This window comes from Scomber scombrus, chromosome 19 (genome assembly GCF_963691925.1).
Source record: "Scomber scombrus chromosome 19, fScoSco1.1, whole genome shotgun sequence".
Classification (NCBI taxonomy): Eukaryota; Metazoa; Chordata; class Actinopteri; order Scombriformes; family Scombridae; genus Scomber; species Scomber scombrus.
Window position 1 is genome coordinate 817,850 of NC_084988.1, and position 23,620 is coordinate 841,469.

Here is a 23,620-nt window from a genome sequence, read left to right on the forward strand (position 1 = left end):
CTGTAGTAGGTATCACACATTCTGTATCGATTAAAGCCGCACCACTATAAAAAGCCATCATCAATGGAGCCCACATACCTTGATTCACCATGGCAACAGCTGAGAAAACAAGCTCAAATTACATCACCTCACTGGAACTGGAGCTCCCCCTGCAGGCCTGTAGCGAACATGATCATATATTTCACAAAAAGTAACACTGCTGCAGACGTTAAGGAGAGAGAAGCAGCATGGGAGAAAATTGCTGCCCGAGTCAATTCTTAAGTTTTAATTCATTACTCCACTGACTTAACTTACCTCACTTTGTAACATACAGGTGAAAAAGTGGTGTAACGTATTTGGAAGCAGCTAAAAATGAAATAAAAAAACATAATTCAGAAAAGTAAGGCACATTTAGCTGGGCTATGATTGTACCTCGCTTTGATTTTATTCATAGTTGACGTAGGCTATTAAACAAAGTCAATATTAATTCAGTGGCTATTTCAACATGTAGTAATTTAAACCCCCAACAGAAAGCTGTTCAACACATATGTCCTCTCATCTAATATTCTGCTTAGTAGATTAACATTTTACACTATTTTACTTATAATACATATTGGAGTCATTGATTTTAAGACTCAAATGTGATGATGAAATAAAATACTTCCTAAATATAAGCTTAACAAGAAGGCAGATATGGCCAGACAATGTTAAGAAATGATTGAGAGTAATGAACAGTGATACCGTTCTAACAGATATTCATCTCGGAATGAAAGCACATTGAGCCCTGAATACATCTCCCGACATAAGGCAATGCGAATTAACACGCCCTAATGCATACCCTGCTTTATCGTCAAATATAAAATCAGGGAGGCCAAAATGTCCCAAATGAACATCATACTGCATTGAAGAAGGCTTTAAACTAGCGATTGAGACCATAAACACATTTAGAAAACGTTTACTGAGGTTAGAAATCAAGTGAGAAGTTGGTGAATTCTCCATTGACTTGTATAGAGACGGAAGTCCTTTTGAAACCAAAACGGTCGCCCCCTGGTGGCCTTTTGATAGAATGCAGTTTTAAATTACTTCCGCGTTGGTCTCATTTCAGATGACCGGAACTCCCCGCCTGGTAGAAACTCAGGGGTTATTTAAAGAAAAACTGTCAGCGAGCAGGTAATGTTCACAGTCAGTTACCATGGTGACTGACTCAGAGTTCCAGTTACCATGGTGACTGACTCAGAGTTTCAGTTACCTCTCTTTCTGGAACAGATAACACAGAGTTTCCCTTATCTCAGGGTTAACTTACTCTGAGTTTTCCATATAACCTGCTTTCTGGAAAACCCCCCAGCTGACACATACACATACATAATTCAACTATAACAATAATACCAAATGTGGATTGAAAGACGTGGGAAAGGACAGCTGTAAGATGATTTCTGTCTTTTAAAAAAAAAATACATTTCTTTATTTAATTATACAGTCAGGTTAATAACAATCTGACAAACGTTTCCTCATGTTATCTATTTTTTAGTTTAAATGTCCCTCTTTGAAAACAAAAGGGACTCGTTTCTGGTTCAGCCGCTTCTTCTTCGTGTGTCTGAGCTCAGTCTGACGCTGCAGCGCCTCCAGGTGACGAGTTATGGTATTACAGTAAAAACACTGCAGTATTATGAGTGATGTAGTATGCAGTATTACAGTGAAGGTACTGCAGTATTATGAGTGATGTAGTATGCAGTATTACAGTAAAAGTACTGCAGTATTATGAATTTGATGAATGCAACACGTTTTAATGCTGATTTATGATTTTATTTTTAAAAGAAACACAGGTCAAATTTGTACATTTACACATATAACTATGTGTGTCAGCTACACAAAGATTTAAAAAAGGATACATTTTATTTCCATTTTTTATATACTGTGGGTCACATTAGGAAAAGATTGGCTTAAAGAAATGTGTATATGTTTTTTTTTTTTACAGCTATTAAATGTATAAAATGGTTCAAAATTGACTCTGAACAGTAAGTTAGGATTAAACCTGCTAGAAAACATGAAGCCTGCATTATGTCATTTATATTACATTTATATGTCATCAATACTGTTGCTTATTGCATCTTCATTAGAAAACCTTTGCTTCACAGTGATTATATAACTTTGACAAAAACTGTAATTATTATAATTACTATTATTATTATTGTTCTTCTTCTTATTATTATTATTAGTAGTAGTAGTAGTTGTAGTAGTAGTAGTAATAATCAACATTAGACAATAAGTATTTTGAGAACAGGGGATTTATTTGAACACAGGCATTCAGATTCTTTTTCACAGAGAATTACAGCAATAAAAAAAGCATAATTTCAATTTTAAAGAAGTTAATTGTTACTTTCACCAGACAACAAGTATGAAAGAGCATCTGCTGACAGCATAGAACTGACAAAAAATAGCCAATTCTTAGCTTTGCTGTTGGAGTACATGTATTTCACCACGCAGGACAAAGACACAATGAACTTCTTTGTAGATTCTTTGAGGCCAGGCTCAAAAACTCAATTTTAGTTTGTCTAAGCATAAGTTTCTCTAACGCACACAATTTAGCCTTAACACCTAAGACCAAGGATATGATTTCCTCATTTTCATGCAGTGACCCTTAATTTTAAGCCCTGGGACCCGGCTGTTTGGGGCATAGGGTCACCCTAGTGTGATCAACTACCCAAAACCCTGCATAAAGAGCCTCTGTGAATTTCTTCTCAGATCGTGGTGCCTCATACAGGAGGACCATATCCTCCAGATCAGGGCTGATGGCAAAGTACTGCAGGATGCCTTGGTCCTTGTCTAGAAACACTCCCACTCGGTTGCGGTGGGAGGAGATGGGGGACTTCACCTTGTCGTTGCAGGTATTATTGTGCATGAATGCACGCTCCACAATACCTTCTAGACTCCAGGAGTAAGTGTTACGGCCAAATCTACACTCATTGCCTGTAGTTTTCCTCGGGATTATTTGATAAGACACTGCTATTCCAACCCCCTGAAGCCCATCCCACTCTATCTCCCAGTACTTCTTCCCAGTCAGAGGCTGTTCACACAGCAGCTCAGGGAAATTAAGGAATCTTTTGGGGTTGTCAGTTTTGACTTGGTTAACATCGCCCCGCTCCACAACTTTTCTGTCCGCAGACACCGTGAGGTCGGAGTTAGCAGTGTCAGGGTCCAGAGTCAGATCAACCCAAACTGATGGAAGGAGAAAAGCACAACAGATCAATCATAACACTCTTATACAAGTTAATGTGTTTAACCACAATATTCAACACATTTCATTTTAATTTCATTTCTGTATCTGGTTCCTTGCACATTATTTTTGCATGCTGAATCATGACTTATTGTGTGTGTGTGTGTGTGTGTGTGTGTGTGTGTGTGTGTGTGTGTGTGTGTGTGTGTGTGTGTGTGTGTGTGTGTGTGTGTGTGTGTGTGTGTGTGTGTGTGTGTGTGTGAGGTGACTTACATGGTAGGAATTTTTCTCTTTGAGGGAGAACACAGCCCCCTGTTCCTCCTGCCACCTGCAGAAAGACAAAGTGAGAAAACAGTTGAGTGATTTGTGCATCAAACAAACCAAACTGCTTCCACACTTCATTATAACACAGAAGCATCATGACATTTACATCATCATCAGACCTTCTGTACAGCCTCTCTCTCTATCTGTTCATCTAGTTTCACAATTACAAATGTCTGAAAAAATACATTAAAATAATCTTCCAACCTCATTAGCTTACAAATCGTCCAATGAATCTCAACTCATCAATATTGTGAATCATTCCTCTGCTCCCATGCATTACTGCAGTATCTTAATGACCCCCCCCTTTCTTACCTTTGCAGCCACTTTGCTCATTTTTCAACAAAGAAAATGTTGGTTTGTTCTTCAGTGAAACAACTTGAAGCTCTCACTTCAAATCTCTGTGATGCAGTAGATTCAGATGGAGGTTGGCTCAAATATATACAGTAGGTCTCCAACAGCTGAACTGTATTTCATCATACTGTGACAGAGTCATTTACAGTTATACTTCCTCATTCACTTCTCAAACACACCCACACCCATCAGGTGCTGCCTCCGGCCTCACTGGAAAAGGAATTAATGCATTTCTTAAAATATATTAGGTTTGCCCTGTTTTGCCACATCAGAAAAATTGAGTAACCAATAGTTGGGCAATGTAACCATCATCACCATTAGTGATCCAAAAATGGGCAAAACAAATATGAGGTCCAGTTGTATCTGTATGTTATTGCACTGTGCAGTTGGATACTGTAATGCTTTTTTATCATTTAGAGCTTGTATAGGTTTCCTCTTAATGAACCATTTATTGGACTAGGGCCTGCAGACTTTGCACATTGATTTTGCACACAGCTGCCAACTCTTCTTCTTCTTCTTCTTCTTCTTCTGTGTTTTATCTTGTTATTTATGAGTACGAGTATGTTGTGGTGCGAGCTGTCAAATGAATTGCCCTTCAAGGGATTAATAAAGTTGTCTTGAATCTTGAATCTATTTCTTGGCCCAATCTTGACCCTTCAACTTGTGAGTCTTATTCAGTGATGGTTCATGTTTCAGCTTTCTTGATCTTGGCGATCTCTCTGAGCTCTTGACTCCTTGTACTTCTGGACACTGGAGACAGGTTGCAGATCTTGAATATGGTGGCACTGGAGGATTATAGGTTCCTGGTAGCTTCACGTTTCATTCAATTCATGCATTTCTTAAAATCTCTTAGGTTTGTCCTGTTTTGAGTAGCCAATGGTAACCATCATCTCCATTAGTGATCCAGACCTCGGCAAAACAAATATGAGGTCCAGTTGTATCTGTATGTTATTGCACTGTGCAGTTGGATACTGTGGGAGGGGGGGGGAGAATTAATGCATTTCTTAAAATATATTAGGTTTGTCCTGTTTTGACATTTCAGAAAAACCAATGAGTAACCAATAGTTGGGCAATGTAACCATTATCTCCATTAGTGATCCAGACCTGGGCAAAACAAATATGAGGTCCAGTTGTATCTGTATGTTATTGCACTGTGCAGTTGGATACTGTAATGCTTTTTTATCATTTAGAGCTTGTATAGGTTTCCTCTTAATGAACCATTTATTGGACTAGGGCCTGCACACAGATTTTGCAGATTTTGCACACAGCTGCCAACTCTTCTTCTTCTTCTTCTTCTTCTGTGTTTTATCTTGTTATTTATGAGTACGAGTATGTTGTGGTGCGAGCTGTCAAATGAATTGCCCTTCAAGGGATTAATAAAGTTGTCTTGAATCTTGAATCTATTTCTTGGCCCAATCTTGACCCTTCAACTTGTGATTCTTATTCATTGGTCTCATTGATCTCTCTGATCTCTTGACTCTCTACTCTCGACTCTGTACTAGGGAAAAAAGATGCATGGAAACAGTGAATGTAGAAGTAAGTTGTTTTAAAAAAAATGACGCATAGAAAGATGCAGTATATAAGTCATAGTCTTTTAAAATGTGGTGTTTTACTCGATTTGATGCCTTCAGTATATTTCATTTATCGGTTTATTTTATTAGAAGCGGGTTTAGTTTTCCACCTTTATTTTCTCTATTGTTACTTTTTCATCATGCAATTCAAGCTATAATGTGTAAGATTTGGCCAGAACTTTAGTTTAAAACATTCCCAAAAGAACTAAATTGACCAGACGTCACCCTGTCGTCTCTGCTGATCTGACGCACCAGACATTTGGCTTCTTGACACAGATGGCCTGATTTAGTTTCTATTTGACTGCTGTGTTAAAAATGGTCAAATCAGTTCCTGGAAAGATCTGATATATGCTTTTTGAGTAATGAGTTATGTTGCAACTTAGTGAAGCAATCACCTTCTGATCTGTGCAGCTCTTTTGTAATTTTCCAGTGACTGTACTGTCTCTGCAGCATTTTGATATCTTGCCAATGCCATAGCACAGATTCATTGTAAACTGTACGATTTATGCTATATTCAGTGAGAGATGATGATGATGTGTGATTACGTGTGTGGCCAGGTAGTCTTTGGATCAGGTGGCCAATTCATACACATTACACAACACAACACAAGGTGTCCAACAGTAACATCAATGGAGAACATGAAATGCAAAATGATTTGAGTTTTGCAGAGTTGACTCTTTACAATAAAAAAAATATAAAAACATTCCCTATGATCTCAATCCCCCCAAAAAATACATTTTCAACATGAATCTGTAAGACTGCAGATCTTACTTTAGTGTGGGCTCATTTGCATTGAATCAGTGTGCATGATCCTGAGAATGGTCTGCACAGGTGATGGAAGAGTACAGTGCATGCTGAAGGTTGTAATTCTACAACTTGAACTGTACATTTCAGAATCAGAATCAGTTTTATTGTCACTTTCAAATATACTCTCAGCATACAAGGAAGCGGGTTGCTGTTCTCAAACGGATCAGTCAGTTCTACATTAAGATAAAGGACATATTTACGACACAAAAACATAAAATACTAAAAAGAGCAGCCTTATCCTCTTTCCAGGAACTGATTTGATCATTTTGTAACACAGCAGTCAAATAGAAACTAAATCAAGCCATCTGTGTCAAGAAGCCAAATGTCTCATGTTAGTCTGGTGCGTCAGATCAGCAGAGACGACAGGGTGACATCTCGTCAATTTAGTTCTTTTAGGAATGTTTTAAACTAAAGTTCGGGCTAAATATTACACATCTTACACACACAGCTTGAATTGCATGATGAAAAAGTAGTAATAGAGAAAATAAAGGTGGAAAACTAAACCCGCTTCTTATAAAATAAACAGATAAATGGAATATACTGAAGGCATCAAATCAAGTAAAACACCACATTTTAAAAGACTGATGCTTGCTTCTAGTTGTTTATATACTGCATCTTTCTATGCGTCCTCCTTTACCGTTCAACCAACAAAAGTGCCAGAGTCCATCCAGATGGGGTCTTCTGGATCTAAAAGTTTCACATCACTTGAATCTTCTAATTTGTTATGTATAATTTGTTCTTGTAACAACATAAAGATGGTTACCATATCAGTGTTAATCATTTACATGCAGTGGCGTTGGCTGGACTGTGCCCAGATTCTTTTTCATCAAAAAATGAAAAACCCAACTTACTTCTACATTCACTGTTTCCATGCATCTTTTTTCCCTAGTACACATTGTTTAAAAATTGTAAAAATTGGAGAAGGAATGAAGGGTTTGGATTAGATTAACCATATAATCTGAACATGAATATTGCAGCCACCTACCTACCATTATTACTACGCCTACATGATGGAAAATCCTCAAAACCCAAAATGCAATGGTAATTTCACAATGAGTTTGAAACAGTTTACTAGTCAAAGTGGCTGGTTAAACTTTCATAATTTGCCTCCAAAATCAATACTGATGGATCTGCTTGATTTGAACCACAATGTCCACCTAATTTGTTTACGTGTAGGCCTAATTGTGGTATATTTGGATTCATGTGACCTGAGTTTCACCTTTTCTATCAGTGAACTACATCATCTATAACCACATGTTATATGTGATTTATTCTTTGTGTGAATACGTCAAAGGACAATTTATCCTTTGTAGATAAACCACAAACAGATGAAACAGTTTCTGGGAGATGATTGTTGATCATTGACCACTATCACTGTGACCTGACACTGCATGTGTGTATGAAATATCTACATAATTTAGATTCACCGTTTATTTCATAGTTTAATCTGATGCTCCTCGTGAGTGAGCCAAGTTTTTAAACTGAGTAACATTATCAGCTCAGCTTGTAGCTTAAAGTTAGTAGCCCAAGGCTAAGTTACCTAGCTAGTTGTAACTAAGCTAAGTAAAAAAGTTGGACTGCTCTTAAAACTCATAAAACTTCCCTCAGGTGTTATCACTGTTTGTAGGACGACCAGACTGATAAAATACAGAACCTGTTGGCTATCATGAGATTAGGCTAGTTTTGGTGTTGAATAAGAATGAATAAAAATCACAAGTTGAAGGATCAAGAAATACCTGAAAACAGATCTTTTTCCAAAGGTTTTATGAACAGATGAAATAAGACTTGTCTATGATCCATGAAGGGTGCTGTCATTAAAACAGGGCATATCAAAATAGATGAATAGAAATGCATGAGATATGAAATCAAACCATAGAATATTGTAGAGGACATCGTCAGCTTTCAAATGAAAAGGTTTGAGAAGAATGAAACGTGAAGCTACCAGGAACCCATAATCCTCCAGTGCCACCATATTCAAGATCTGCAACCTGTCTGCAGTGTCCAGAAGTACAAGGAGTCAAGAGCTCAGAGAGATCACCAAGATCAAGAAGGCTCAGATATAAACCACCAATGAATAAGAATCACAAGTTGAAGGGCCAAGAAATACCTGAAGACACATTTTTTCATAAAGGTTTTATGGACAGATGAAATAAGACTGACTCTTAATGGACCAGATGGACGGGTCCAGGACTGGATCACTAATGGACACAATGCACCACTTTGAGTTAGTTAGCAACATGTGACAGTTAGATTGCACAACTATTGGTTACTCCGTTATTCAGTGGAAGCTGGTGAACAATCAAAAGGTTCAATAAATCAACTCTTCCCTTTTTCAGCACCTAACACACACTCCACTTCCCTAAAGAATGAGGCAATACAACTGAAACTAACTTACTGACAGTATGAAGAAACGCGGGTCAGCTGTTGGACAGGAGACCTACTGTCTGAGTTAACCTTGATCTGAAACTCCTGCATCACAGAGATTTGAAATGAGAGCTAAATTTTTTCTTAGTTAAAAGATGAGAACAACGTTCTCTTTTCAGTCCAGTGAAATTAGTATTCCAATGAATAAGACTCACAAGTTGAAGGGTCACGATTGGGCCAAGAAAAAGATTCAAGATTCAAGACAACTTTATTAATCCCTTGAAGGGCAATTCATTTGACAGCTCGCACCACAACATACTCGTACTCATTAATAACAAGATAAAACACAGAAGAAGAAGAAGAGTTGGCAGCTGTGTGCAAAATCTGCTAAATCTGTGTGCAGGCCCTAGTCCAATAAATGGTTCATTAAGAGGAAACCTATACAAGCTCTAAATGATAAAAAAGCATTACAGTATCCAACTGCACAGTGCAATAACATACAGATACAACTGGACCTCATATTTGTTTTGCCCATGTTTGGATCACTAATGGAGATGATGGTTACATTGCCCAACTATTGGTTACTCATTGGTTTTCTGAAATGTCAAAACAGGGCAAACCTAATATATTTTAAGAAATGCATTAATTCCCCCCCCCCCCCCCCCCCCCCCCCCCCCCCCCCCCCCCCCCCCCATCAGGCAGCACCTGATGGGTGTGTTTGAGAAGTGAATGAGGAAGTATAACTGTAAATGACTCTGTCACAGTATGATGAAATACAGTTCAGCTGTTGGAGACCTACTGTATATATTTGAGCCAACCTCCATCTGAATCTACTGCATCACAGAGATTTGAAGTGAGAGCTTCAAGTTGTTTCACTGAAGAACAAACCAACATTTTCTTTGTTGAAAAATGAGCAAAGTGGCTGCAAAGGTAAGAAAGGGGGAAGTCATTAAATACTGCAGTAATGCATGGGAGCAGAGGAATGATTCACAATATTGATGAGTTGAGATTCATTGGATGATTTGTAAGATAATGCAGATTAGAAGATTATTTTAATGTATTTTTTCAGACATTTGTAATTGTGAAACTAGATGAACAGATAGAGAGAGAGGCTGTACAGTAGGTCTGATGATGATGTAAATGTCATGATGCTTCTGTGTTATAATGAAGTGTGGAAGCAGTTTGGTTTGTTTGGTGCACAAATCACTCAACTGTTTTCTCACTTTGTCTTTCTGCAGGTGGCAGGAGGAACGGAGGGCTGTCTTCTCCCTCAAAGAGAACAATTCCTACCATGTAAGTCACCTCACACACACACACACACACACACACACACACACACACACACACACACACACACACACACACACACACACACACACACACACACACACACACACACACACACACACACACACATTGTTTAAAACTTCAATACATTCATAGACGTTTTGATCAATTTGTATTGTACTTCTCTTGTGACACAGATTGTCTTTTTTTTGCTTTGGGTTTTTTTTCCCATTGTGTCTGCTGTGGTCTTTATTGTTCCTTGTTACAAGCTGGATTTTCCCTTGTGGGGCAATAAAATGAAGAATTAAAAGAATGAAATGAAATATTGTCTTGACCAATAGTTAGTTGAATCTGAAAGAGATATTTTAATTATAGATTTAATGTATGGAACATGATAAACTGTACATGAACTTTGATAAGAGTGGTGTGATTGATCCGCCCATTGTGCCTCTCTCCTATCAGACTGGATTGATCTGACTCTGGATGCTGACACAGCTTACTCCAAAATCAAGGTGTATGAGAACCAAAAAACAGTGATGCTGACCGATGAAACCCAAACTGATGATGTGAGCTCCAAAAGATTCCTCTACGTACCCCAGGTGCTGTGTAATCAGCCTCTGAGTGGGAAGAAGTACTGGGAGGTAGAGTGGGAAGGGCCGAAGGGGGCTGGGATTGTGGTATCTTATGCCTCAATTGCAAAGGACACTGCAGGTGATGAGTGTAGATTTGGATGTAACTGTAAATCCTGGAGGTTTCAGGATGGTGTGCACCGTGATTTCTTGTACAATGATTTGAAAACGATCATCTCCTCACACTTCAACGTAATAGGAGTGTTCATAGATGTTGAGGAAGGTATCCTCAGGTTCTACAGTATCACTCCTGATCGGGAGGAGATGAAACTCCTGTATGATGTCCAAGATTTCAGGCCACTGAGGATCTTTATGCAGGGTTTTGGTTGAGTGAAGGGACCAAGCTGAGCATTCCCCCTAAGCAGGTGGCCAAGAGTTGCCAGAGAACCTGATTTATAAAATAGTCACATCAACTTCATATCAACATTGCAAACACTGAGTATTTGACGAGCTTTTCTCCCCAGATCCATCTGAGACCTGTTGGAGGAATGTAACCCTAACCCTTCTAGAGAATTATGAGATTAAGGAATTACAAAGAATATGTTGACACATGGAAATATAGCTTTGCATTGCTGTATAGAAAAAAACCAATGTACTCTATAAAAAATGTAATCAATGTTATCAATAAAACCGTGAATTTATGAACCTAAACAAATTGTATCTCTCATGACTTATTCCTGCTGATCAGTTGAAACACTTTTTGTGGATTTGAGGTTTTTGTATCTGTTTCAACTCAATGGATCCAGTAAATGTCCTTTTCCTGTTTTACTGTTACAGCTTCAACTCTTTACCATTACAATCTCATTTCACATTATTAGCAATGCTGTTTAGAAGGACTGTGGGAATTAAAACAAACATGTTTTCACATTCTGTATCCATTAAAGCCGCTCCTCAAAATATAATTCTGGTTTGTTTTTATTTAATTTTCCTTGGATGCACATCAACACCAAGTTAACAATGCACAATTGTGAATTTGGTCCAAAACATCCACAGTACAGGCAGACAAAGAAATAACATGTTCTGTAAATGGTATGAGTCGAAATATGAGAAAACATATGAATTTATTAAATAAAAAAAGAGAGAATCAAAAGTGAACCAATAGAAAAATAGAAAACAAGTCACACACACACACACACACACACACACACACACACACACACACACACACACACACACACACACACACACACACACACACACACACACACACACACACATCCTTGGGTTGATGAGTGATTATTGTACTACATATATTTTAGAGAATAAATCAAAGAAAGAGGACCAGAATTGATCCAATTTAGAATATCCCCAAAAACATCTGTATCAGGGTATATTCTTGCCAAGACAGCTTTACAATATTGCAGGCGATGCAATACTTTGAAATGAATGAGACTGTGATGTGGACCAGGTGGGGAGTTCCGGTCCTCTGAAATGAGGCCAACGCGGAAGTAACTTAAAACTGCATTCTATCAAAAGGCCACCAGGGGGCGACCGTTTTGGTGTCAAAAGGACTTCCGTCTCTATACAAGTCAATGGAGAATTCACCAACTTCTCACTTGATTTCTAACCTCAGTAAACGTTTTCAAAATGTGTTTATGGTCTCAATCGCTAGTTTAAAGCCTTCTTCAATGCAGTATGATGTTCATTTGGGACATTTTGGCCTCCCTGATTTTATATGTGACGATAAAGCAGGGTATGCATTAGGGCGTGGCTACGTGGTGATTGACAGGTTGAGTATTTTCCAAAGTCAGTAATTTTACTTTTTTACTATTAAGTATGGTTTAAATCAGTGGTGTCAAACTCATTTTAGTTCAAGGGAGGGCCACTTTATTATTCTTTCAAAATGATGTTCAATTATTTCATAATGTTATGGGTATTTTACACATTTTATTTGTAGCCTTATTATTATGATTATTTTGTCAAAATGTCTGTTTTATTTTTTTTTATATTGAACTCTTTGGGTCTCCATAGAATTTATCAATGTTCAATCATCAATTAGTTAAATGATGAAATGATAGCTGATGCAGAAGAAACAAGCAGGGCCTCTGAAGCCTTAAATTCGTCCCAGTTATGTACAGATTCAGTGTTTTGTCCCTTTAATGTTATTTGAAGCAGGTTGTAGAAACAGCTGTAGTCAGTGTGAACGGTGTAATGTCACAGAGCGTCCAGCAGGGGGAGCTACAGGACACAGAGTGATGATGATGGTGGTGATTATGTTGATTATTATGATGATGAAGGTGATGATGATGGTGATGATTATTATGATGATGGTGATGAGGGTGATTATTATGATGATGAAGGTGATAATTATTATGATGATGAAGGTGATGATTATTATGATGATGATGATGGTGATGATTATTATGATGATGAAGGTGATAATTATTATGATGATGATGGTGATGATTATTATGATGATGAAGGTGATGATGGTGATGATTATTATGATGATGAAGGTGATAATGGTGATGATTATTATGATGATGGTGATGATGATGATGATTATTATGATGATGGTGATGAGGGTGATTATTATGATGATGAAGGTGATAATGGTGATGATTATTATGATGATGGTGGTGATGATGATTATTATTATGATGATGAAGGTGATGATGATGATGATGATTATTATGATGATGAAGGTGATGATTATTATGATGATGGTGGTGATGATGATGATGATGATGATTATTATGATGATGAAGGTGATGATGATGGTAATGTTGATGATGGTGATGATGATGGTGATGATGATGATGGTGATGATGTTGATTATTATGATGATGAAGGTGATGATGATGGTAATGTTGATGAAGGTGATGATGATGGTGATGATGATGAAGGTGTTGATGATGGTGATGATTATTATGATGATGAAGGTGATGATGATGATGGTGATGATTATTATGATGATGGTGGTGATGATGATGATGATGATGATGATTATTATTATGATGATGAAGGTGATGATGATGGTAATGTTAATGATGGTGATGATGATGGTGATGATGATGATGATGATGATGGTGATGATGTTGATTATTATGATGATGAAGGTGATGATGATGGTAATGTTGATGAAGGTGATGATGATGGTAATGTTGATGATGGTGATGATTATTATGATGATGAAGGTGATGATGATGATGGTGATGATTATTATGATGATGAAGGTGATGATGATGGTAATGTTGATGAAGGTGATCATTATTATGATGATGAAGGTGATAATTATTATTATGATGATGAAGGTGATGATGATGGTAATGTTGATGAAGGTGATCATTATTATGATGATGAAGGTGATAATTATTATTATGATGATGAAGGTGATAATTATTATTATGATGATGAAAGTGATAATTATTATTATGATGATGAAGGTGATGATGGTGATGGTGATGATTATTATGATGATGAAGGTGATGATGGTGATGGTGATGATTATTATGATGATGAAGGTGATGATGATGATGAAGGTGATCATTATTATGATGATGAAGGTGATGATTATTATGATGATGAAGGTGATGATGGTGATGGTGATGATTATTATGATGATGAAGGTGATGATGATGATGATGAAGGTGATCATTATTATGATGATGAAGGTGATAATTATTATGATGATGATGATGATGATGGTGATGATTATTATGATGATGAAGTTGATGGTGATGATAAAAAGCTAGTAAGTAGACTTTGAGTTGAGACTGCAGCTCCATTTGCTGAAGAGAGTCATGAGATGTGGCTGAAAGCTCCTGTAAAAGCCAGCAAGTGAGTTAATATGACACGCGAGCTTCAATCACAAAGAAGACCATGAGATGCAGTCAAAAGCTCTGGAAAAAGGTAGAAAGAAGAAGAGTGTTTGTGATGTGAGTCAAATAAACACATGAAATGTTCTTATTAACTGTTTTATCATCAGCAGATTAACACTTGAGTTGTTTTTGATTGTCTCACATTAATAAAGTCAAAACTTACTATTACTTATTTTATTTCATTTTTTTTACATTCATTATCCAATTAAAATGTAATATATAAATAAACCCATACATATATTCTATAAACTAATACTGCTTTTTTAACATTAGTGTTTGTTAGTTTCATTCATTGGAGTTGTCTTTCATAATCATAATTATGCTTTGGCAACACTTGTGTAATAAAGCCATCTGAATTAAACTGAATTGGAAACTGTGTGTGTGTGCGTTTGTGTGCGTGCGTGTGCATGTGTGTGTGTGTGTGCACGCTACTTGCTGCGTCACAGGGGAAAGGGCGGTGCCCCCAGGTAGGCGCACCACACACACACACACACACACACACACACACACACACACACAGAGGGTGCAGTGTGTTCAGAGCGGCGGAGACTCCCAGGTGCCAAACACAAACACAGACACAAACACAGACACACACACACACACACACACACACTTTCCTCCGCTCAGCCTGAAGGACGCACAGAGCAGCCGGAGCAGAAAAAAACAGGAACATTTGGAACATTTGGAAATATCGAAACAGGGAAGTTGGATCTGAGCGTGTGTCTTTGAGCAGGAGGAACAGTCCCGTCATCAGCATGTTCAGCTGGGTGAAACAGGAGCAAGGTGGACGCAACAAGGACGGAGAGATGTACCAGACGGTGACGGAGGGGCTGCAGACCCTTTACACCAAGAAGCTGCTGCCGCTGGAGGAAGCTTACCTCTTCCATGACTTCCACTCTCCGGCCCTGGAGGCCGCCGACTTCCAGAGCAAGCCCATGGTGCTGCTGGTCGGCCAGTACTCCACCGGGAAAACCACCTTCATCAGGTACATACCACCGCCGGGGTCCCTGTGCATTGGGGGCCCCCGTAGTGCGCGAGACTAGAATAAGTAGTGTTAGCTGTTAAATGTGCAGATAATTGGGGAAAAGCACCTTTTATCAGGTGTTGGAGCAGTTTATGCTCTATGGAGGAAGTTCATGCCAGACTTCTTAGGGAAAATCTGATTATTTAAAATTCTCTTGATTCTCGTCCAAAATAAACAAGCACACGTCATAATCAAAGCAGTCACTCAAATGATGTGATTCTTATAGTGAATTCGGCTTATATGTCACACACTAAGTCGATTTGTATTTTAAAGAATTTCACACATTTTTTTAAGTCGCTTCCTCTGTTATTGCGACGCCCCTCAGTGCCATCTGGTAGAAAAGCGTTAATGGGAACCAGCGAGCCTCTTACACAATAAGCTGATATATCATGAAAAAAACCTGCTGCCTGATGGATGAGATGCATGCCGAACTCACACCTGGATATGTACTAATTAAAAAATGTGTCTAGTCTATCTTTAAAATGTGAGATTAGTTAGCAAATACCAAGAATATCTTAAATAGAGCGTTTTTTCAATGCAGTTTTGCACATGCTTCTCTGCATAGTGTATAGTTGACATTATTTAACCTTTACCAATCAGCTGCAGATTATATTATAATGGCCATTGCTGATTTAACATATGAAGCTTTTAACACACATGCTCAATGAGTCCATTAAATCAGAATTATTTGGATCCTCTTCTGGGTTTCAAACCAGCAGCCCTGCAGCTGTAGACTTCTGGAGCTGCATGTATTAGATCGTTGATGTTGGTACTTTAAATCTACTTTATATGTTACTCTGTCCAATGTGCTCAGTGTTTAAAAAGCTTGAATACAAGAGCTGACAGCCACCGAGGCTCATGGGTAATGTAGTACTCAGGTATAATCAGTCTGTTGACATAGTGACCTGTACAGATCTGTAAAGGTGTGGATGTGAGTCTCTCTTTGCATCATCGGTTCTGTGTGTAACTGATCTTCCATTGTGTTGTGTATTCATGGCGTCCGTGTCTTTTATTCTGAAGCTCCGGCAGACGTTTGTGATATTTCCTGTGTTTTTATTGTTGTTGAATCAGATCTGAAGCAGAGCGGACGGATGCTGAGAAGTCTTTTTTTTTTTGGTCTCTGGTGAATTTGACAATAAGAAGGATGAAAGCTCTGAAATGTGGCGGATTGATACTAATCTGAATATAAGGGTCAATTAGTTGGTTTTATTGTGTCCATGAGGTTTAGTTTAAATTTAAAGGGTTAAAATGTGAAAATAAACGTATGAATAACTTGCACACATTCTTTTTTGTGGACCCAGCATCAAATTTCTGCTTTTAATCCATTTAGAGAGAATATATTAGAGGATGATGGCAAAAATGTCTAAGTGGTGTAACCATAAAAACTTTGTACCAAATAATTCAACTTGCTTAAAAACAGTAAATTCTCAATAAAACACCATATCAACTAGTTTGGCATGATCTTACATTATAACTTTATATTAAATAAAGATAATGGAATACAATTGTTCTAAATGTTACATTTACTCTGGTTACCATGGAGATCAGGAATGTTATGTTGATGTTACATGTGGCTGTCTTAAGTATGGATCTATCTATCTATCTATCTATCTATCTATCCATCTATCTATCTATCTATCTATCTATCCATCTATCTATCTATCTATCCATCTATCCATCTATCTATCTATCTATCTATCTATCTATCTATCTATCTATCTATCTATCCATCTATCCATCTATCCATCTATCTATCTATCTATCTATCTATCTATCTATCTATCTATCTATCTATCTATCTATCCATCTATCTATCTATCTATCTATCTATCTATCTATCTATCTATCTATCTATCTATCTATCTATCTATCCATCTATCCATCTATCTATCTATCTATCTATCTATCTATCTATCTATCTATCTATCTATCTATCTATAATATTCAGTTTATGCAGATATGAAACAAAGTAAAGCAGGAAGTGTGAGACACTGGAGAAGCTGGAACCATTATTAAGAATAGTTGCTGGGTAAATTTGTTTTGCTAATGTGACACCTTGTAATGAAATGAAAGTCAACACAGACACAAAACACACACACACACACACACACACACACACACACACACACACACACACACACACACACACACACACACACACACACACACACACATATGCTGTAGCAGCAGTTAAGAGTCTTTCTGCAGATTGCGACAGACTTAAACTGATCACAGGTCATTTCTGCAGTTCCTGGTCTGCTGTTAAAATGAACACACACACACACACACACACACACACACACACACACACACACACACACACACACACACACACACACACACACACGGGGGTCTCGGCCTGGAGGCTGGCTGTGTGATCACGAGTTAAACACACGGCAGTCCGTCTCTGTTAAAAGCAGCTCAGGGGGAAACATAAAACACACACACACACACACACACACACACACACACACACACACACACACACACACACACACACACACAAATCCTTCTTGACAGGAACCTTAATGCCAGCCTTCATAAGATAATCTCAGTATTTTAAGCTCTCCTGTTTTAGCAGCAAAGACTCAAACAGATGAATCCTGAATGTTAAAGGAGCAGTTCGTAGTTTGAGTCTCTCTCAGGGCCAGCGTGTGTGTGTGTGTGTGTGTGTGTGTGTGTGTGTGTGTGTGTGTGTGTGTGTGTGTGTGTGTGTGTGTGTGTGTGTGTGTGTGTGTGTGTGTGTGTGTGTGTGTGTGTGTGTGGTTTGTCCTTTCTGGGCTCCTGTAGAAACATGGCGAGCTCTGTGGAAGAGGACGCACTCCCTCTTTAGACATAAAGGCTCAAAAGATTCTTATTTTCATGAGATTTTAAATTTAAACACTAATCAAAACATACTTATAATGATTATATTCTATTTCTGTCACATCGGCTCAGATATATTCCTCTAAATTACACAAACTGCACCTTTTAACATTATTTCCGGCTTCTTAAAATCCTCCTTTGAGCTCAGAGCTGCTGCAGGTGTGTCTGAAAAGTTTGAAGAGTCAAGTTTAGACATCAGAGAGACGAGCTGTGACCTGCAGAGCCTCTCAGTCTGCTGCTGGGAGCGTCTCTACAATAACAGCTAGGAAAGGTTTTATTCAAGCTGAACCACATTTACACTCACTCAGTGTATATATATATGTGTGTGTGTCTGTACAATTGTCACACACTTGTAATACGTAACTTTGGTCAGCTTCTCTTTTTTTTATTCTTATTTTTATGATTTTATTTTATTTTTATTGAGTCGTTCACAGTCCAGCTTTGAGTGCATAAATGAGCGGAGGCCAACGTGGAAGTAACTTAAAACTGCATTCTATCAAAAGGCCACCAGGGGGCGACCGTTTTGGTGTCAAAAGGACTTCCGTCTCTATACAAGTCAATGGAGAATTCACCAACTTCTCACTTGATTTCTAACCTCAGTAAACGTTTTCAAAATGTGTTTATGGTCTCAATCGCTAGTTTAAAGCCTTCTTCAATGCAGTATGATGTTCATTTGGGACATTTTGGCCTCCCTGATTTTATATGTGACGATAAAGCAGGGTATGCATTAGGGCGTGGCTACGTGGTGATTGACAGGTTGATTGGTTCACAGGTTCAGGAGAGCGGACAGATAGACTGCAGGAAACAGCCGTGAACTTGTTTCACACCGACAGTTTTCTGTAGTTAGTCGTAACAGCTAACTTGGTTAGCATCACCATGTTGCCGGTGTAGACTGTGGTAGATCCAGCCCTCGCTACCTCCCCCGCTCTGTGCTCTTGCTCCTCCTGATGCCCATATAAGTAGAATCCCTGTTTTTATTTTACCCAGCATGCACCTGAAATTTTCAATATGCCGCTGCTCAGATCCGATACTATTGGCCTCCGAGCAGCAGTCCACAAACCAATGAGTGACGTCACGGATGTTACGTCCATTTCTTATATACAGTCTATGATTTTCACCTTAGAAGTCTTAAGATGACACTGAGTGAATTTGAAGTCATTGTGGTGAAATCTGAAGGAGGAGTTTATTAAAAAATGAGGCGTGGAAATGGGGAAAATGCAGCCAAATTTGAATAGAAATGATCTACTTCCTGTTGGATTTAGGGTATTGCTCCAAGAGACTTTTTTGTGTGTCTGGTCATGATGTATATGCATGCTGAATTTCACTCACCTACATCAATCTGGAGGGAGGGGCTTCAAATTTTAATTTGTCCTAGGAGGCGAATAATAGTAATTTCTTCAGATCCAATAAGGCCTTTGCATCACTTGCATTAAGCCTTATTTAAATAAAGCTTATCTCCCTTTATTTGTACTTTAAGTCGCTATAAACTACAACTTTTTTCTTGAAAAACGACTCAAACTTTAAATTTGAGCCGCTCAAACTGATCTTTATGTCTAATAATCAGTTGACTTCACAGATGCACATTATTTATATTATTTACAGTAGAACAGCTCCAACAGCACTCTCCATTTCGGCAGCCGTTTGGTGTTTGTGGTAAGCATCATGTGACTCAATAATTAGTTTATTTAACCTTTATTTACACAAGGTGGGTCGACGGAGCGTACAAACACTTTTACTGCAACGCTGAACACAAACAAACACATTAAATAACAGAAATCAGAGACAAGAAATAAAGTATTTGACAGATTAATTGTGACTCCTGAAGCATCAATAAGTTTAAATGTGCAGCAGGGATGATTATCAGCTGACCTCCAGTAATGAACCTGAATGTTAAATGAGGAGTTTGTATTGTGTGAAGCTCTGTGAGAAATAAGAAGAGAAATCATTATAATAATCTAACTAAATAAAGAATTAATAAATATGTGAGAGCTTGTTTCAGATGAGAGAGTCAGCAGCTTGATATCAAACCTCGGTGTGAAGGTGCGAATGTCAGATTGTCCTTGAACGCAGCGTTTTCAGCGTGGCCTCTGACTGCTGCGTCACATGACCCGAATCTAACTGACAGAAATATGGACTTTGATAGATTATTGATCGGTTGAAACGGACATTAGAGCTGATATAAGTTCCCAACTATTTAAAATAACTGAATCATCATTTTGAGTCATTTTTTAAAAGAAATATTTAATAAATTCTCTGATTCCAGCTTCTTAAATGTGAATATTTATGTTTTTTTTCTCCAATCTTAAATCTTTAGTGTTGTGGTTGTTGTTTGTCTGACTAATCGATTGATCATATGAATAATAAATAGTGAAGAGAGTGATTATTGATCATCAGCTGAAGCCTCGAAGGTTAGAAATGTAAAAGTAGTTCTGACTGAGAGCTGAGTGACGTCATCACACCGCAGTTACAGTTAACGCTGCTTATCACACCTCTGCAGACTCTGTGTGTTTGTGTGTGTGTGTGTGTGTGTATGTGTGTGTGTGTGTACATATCAAACCAGGCCTGCAGAACTGACCTGTGATCAGTTGAAGTCTGCTGTTGTCCGACACAATCTTCAGAAAGCTTCTAACTGCTGCTACAGTGTGTGGTGTGTGTGTGTGTGTGTGTGTGTGTGTGTGTGTGTGTGTGTGTGTGTGTGTGTGTGGGTGTGTGTGTGTATGTGTGTGTGTGTGTGTGTGTGCGCCTCCTGTTACCGCGGCCCCACCCTGCCCTGAGGAATGCTATGAATCATGGGAACCTACAAGAATGCAATGAATCATGGGAACACGTTGCCAGAAAATTGCAGAGTCAACATATTTTCTTCTTCTTCTGCTTCTTCTTCTTCTTCTTCTTCTGAAATCAACGTGAGGCTGGAGGACCACACACGGGTCGCGGCGTGGCCTCTGATTGGCTCACAGCAATGGAGCCAATCAGAGCTTCGTTTTTAGTTTATTTTTAATTTCTTAAACTTCTTCTTTGTATTTTTCTGTGGAGGTTTCAGACTCAGAGCTGCTCCCAGTACTCCCAGTTAATGCTCCCACCAGCTGCTGCAGTGGTCAGCTGTGGTTTGTACTGGGAGACTTTGACTGAACCTCTGACACTGAGATCACATCTGTGTTGGTTTAGTTCAGTTTGGCTGAATCGACTGTTTGAAAGACTGAATGATGAAATGTTTCAAACCTGCAGCTCAAAGTATTCTGCTGACTCTTCCTGTTGCGTCACCACGAGTTCTTTACTGAAACATCTCAATAACAACTGGAAATGACCAAAAATCCAGTCAGGCTGTATAATAAGTGTTGGTAAGATGATGAATCCATAAATCAGTTAAACTAGATTTAAAAGCAGCATCAGGTTTGTTAAAATGTACATTTAGTATTTTTGTTGGTTTTATATCATTTGAAATGACATTTGCACCATTTTTTACCAAAAGTAAGACTGAATGCTCCTGAAAATGTCAAATGGTGTAACCACAAAAGAATGATACATATTACATATTTTATCCTCCTAGGAAGTAAGAAGGAAAGAAAGGAGGAAAGAAAGGAGGATCAAGAGAAAGAAGAGAAAGAAGGAAAGAAGGAAAGAAAGAAAGATAAAGGAGGAAGAGAAGAAAGAGAGAAAGGAGAGAAGAGAAGAGAAAGAAAGAAGTAAAGCAGTCAGGTTCCTGATCTCCATGGTAACCAGAGTAAATGTAATATTTAGAACAATTGTATTCCATTACCTTTATTTAATATAAAGTTATAATGTAAGATCATGCCAAACTAGTTGATATGGTGTTTTATTGACAATTTACTGTTTTTAAGCAAGTTGAATTATTTGGTACAAAGTTTTTATGGTTACACCACTTAGACATTTTTACCATAATCCTCTAATATATTCTCTCTAAATGGATTAAAAGCAGAAATTTGATGCTGGGTCCACAAAAAAAGAATGTGTGAAGTTATTCATACGTTTATTTTCACATTTTAACCCTTTAAATTTATATAAACCACATGGATACAATAACAACCATTTCAGACACAGTGTGAAGAGTGACGCGTAGTTAACGGCCTCTGAGGTGCTTTTCTTCTTCTTCTCATTTGATGTCCGCGTCGGCCGCTGTGAGCGACAGCGACAACAGGAAGTGAGCGGACGGAGCCTCGGCGCGGACATCACACACGTCTTCCTTCCTTTCTCTCACTTTTTCTTTTAACGAGAAAAAAACAGAGCGAGAGGTCGAAGAGGTCAATGTCAAGATGAAAGAGAGACAAACGTCAGCTGTTCTCTGACACAGTCATGAAGGAGACGAAGGAATAATCATCCAAAAAAGACTATTATTATTATTATTATTATTAATTATATAAAGAGAGGAGAGAGAGGAAGAGGAGGAGAGAGGAAGAGGAAGAGGAGGAGAGAGGAAGAGGAAGGAGAGAGGAAGGAGAGGAGAGAGGAAGAGGAAGGAGAGGAGAGAGGAAGGAGAGGAGAGGAAGGAGAGAGAGGAAGGAGAGGAGAGGAAGGAGAGGAGAGAGAGGAAGGAGAGGAGAGGAAGGAGAGAGAGGAAGGAGAGGAGAGGAAGGAGAGGAGAGAGAGAGGAAGAGGAAGGAGAGGAGAGAGAGGAGGAGAGAGAGGAGAAGAAGAGGAAGGAGAGGAGAGAGAAGAGAGAGATAGAGGAAGGAGAAGAGAGAGAGAGGAAGAGGAGGAGAGAGAGGAGAGGAGAGAGGAAGAGGAGGAGAGAGAGGAGAGGAGGAGAGAGAAGAGAGGAAGAGGAAGGAGAGGAGAGAAAGAGAAAGAGGAAGGAGAGGGAGAGGAAGGAGAGAAGAGAGAGAGAAAGAGAGAGAGGAAGGAGAGAAAAGAGAGAGAGAGAGGAAGAGGAGGAGAGAGAGGAGAGGAGGAGAGAGAAGAGAGGAAGAGAGGAAGGAGAGGAGAGAGAGAGGAATTTTTTTATTTACATATCTGGCCCTAAAACTCTGTCGTATGTTGGTGATAAAAATGAAAGTTGAATTTCCCAGAACTGAAAGTGACGTCTAAACCACCATCTTTACACTTTTCCTTCATTAAAGACTTCATTATCTACCTGATGTATTAAAATGCGTGTTCTCCTCTCAGGTACTTGTTGGAGCAGGATTTTCCGGGGATGCGTATCGGTCCAGAGCCGACCACGGACGGCTTCATCGCGGTGATGCACGGAGACAACGAGGGCGTCGTCCCCGGCAACGCCTTGGTGGTCGACCCCAAGAAACCCTTCAGGAAGCTCAACGCATTCGGGAACTCCTTCCTTAACAGGTAAACACATTTTAACTGAGAGATCATTTCTTATAAAGCAGTATTCCTCAAATACAAATCTTAAAGGTCCACAAAATGTTTTTTCA

The 23,620-nt window shown here is 38.6% G+C and overlaps 3 protein-coding genes across 3 annotated transcripts in view; 2 read left to right on the forward strand and 1 right to left on the reverse strand.

Moving 5' to 3' along the window:
- Positions 1 to 2,246: 2,246 nt before the first annotated feature.
- Positions 2,247 to 3,937, reverse strand: LOC134001101 (stonustoxin subunit alpha-like). Its single transcript, XM_062440657.1, has 3 exons — positions 3,830 to 3,937; positions 3,467 to 3,521; positions 2,247 to 3,195 (listed from the first exon to the last, which is right to left on the reverse strand). The coding sequence occupies exons 1-3, from the start codon at positions 3,848 to 3,850 to the stop codon at positions 2,624 to 2,626; spliced, it is 648 nt and encodes a 215-aa protein (XP_062296641.1). The 5' UTR covers positions 3,851 to 3,937; the 3' UTR covers positions 2,247 to 2,623.
- Positions 3,938 to 9,448: 5,511 nt separating this feature from the next.
- LOC134000901 (stonustoxin subunit beta-like) lies at positions 9,449 to 11,428 on the forward strand. Its single transcript, XM_062440410.1, has 3 exons — positions 9,449 to 9,540; positions 9,849 to 9,903; positions 10,360 to 11,428. The coding sequence occupies exons 1-3, from the start codon at positions 9,520 to 9,522 to the stop codon at positions 10,854 to 10,856; spliced, it is 573 nt and encodes a 190-aa protein (XP_062296394.1). The 5' UTR covers positions 9,449 to 9,519; the 3' UTR covers positions 10,857 to 11,428.
- Positions 11,429 to 14,919: 3,491 nt separating this feature from the next.
- Positions 14,920 to 23,620, forward strand: part of ehd4 (EH-domain containing 4) — a 46,528-nt gene continuing 37,827 nt past the window's right edge. The window contains 2 exon segments of the mRNA XM_062440549.1: positions 14,920 to 15,332; positions 23,358 to 23,534. Coding sequence (XP_062296533.1) covers positions 15,103 to 15,332; positions 23,358 to 23,534 — 407 coding nt within the window. The 5' untranslated portion in view covers positions 14,920 to 15,102.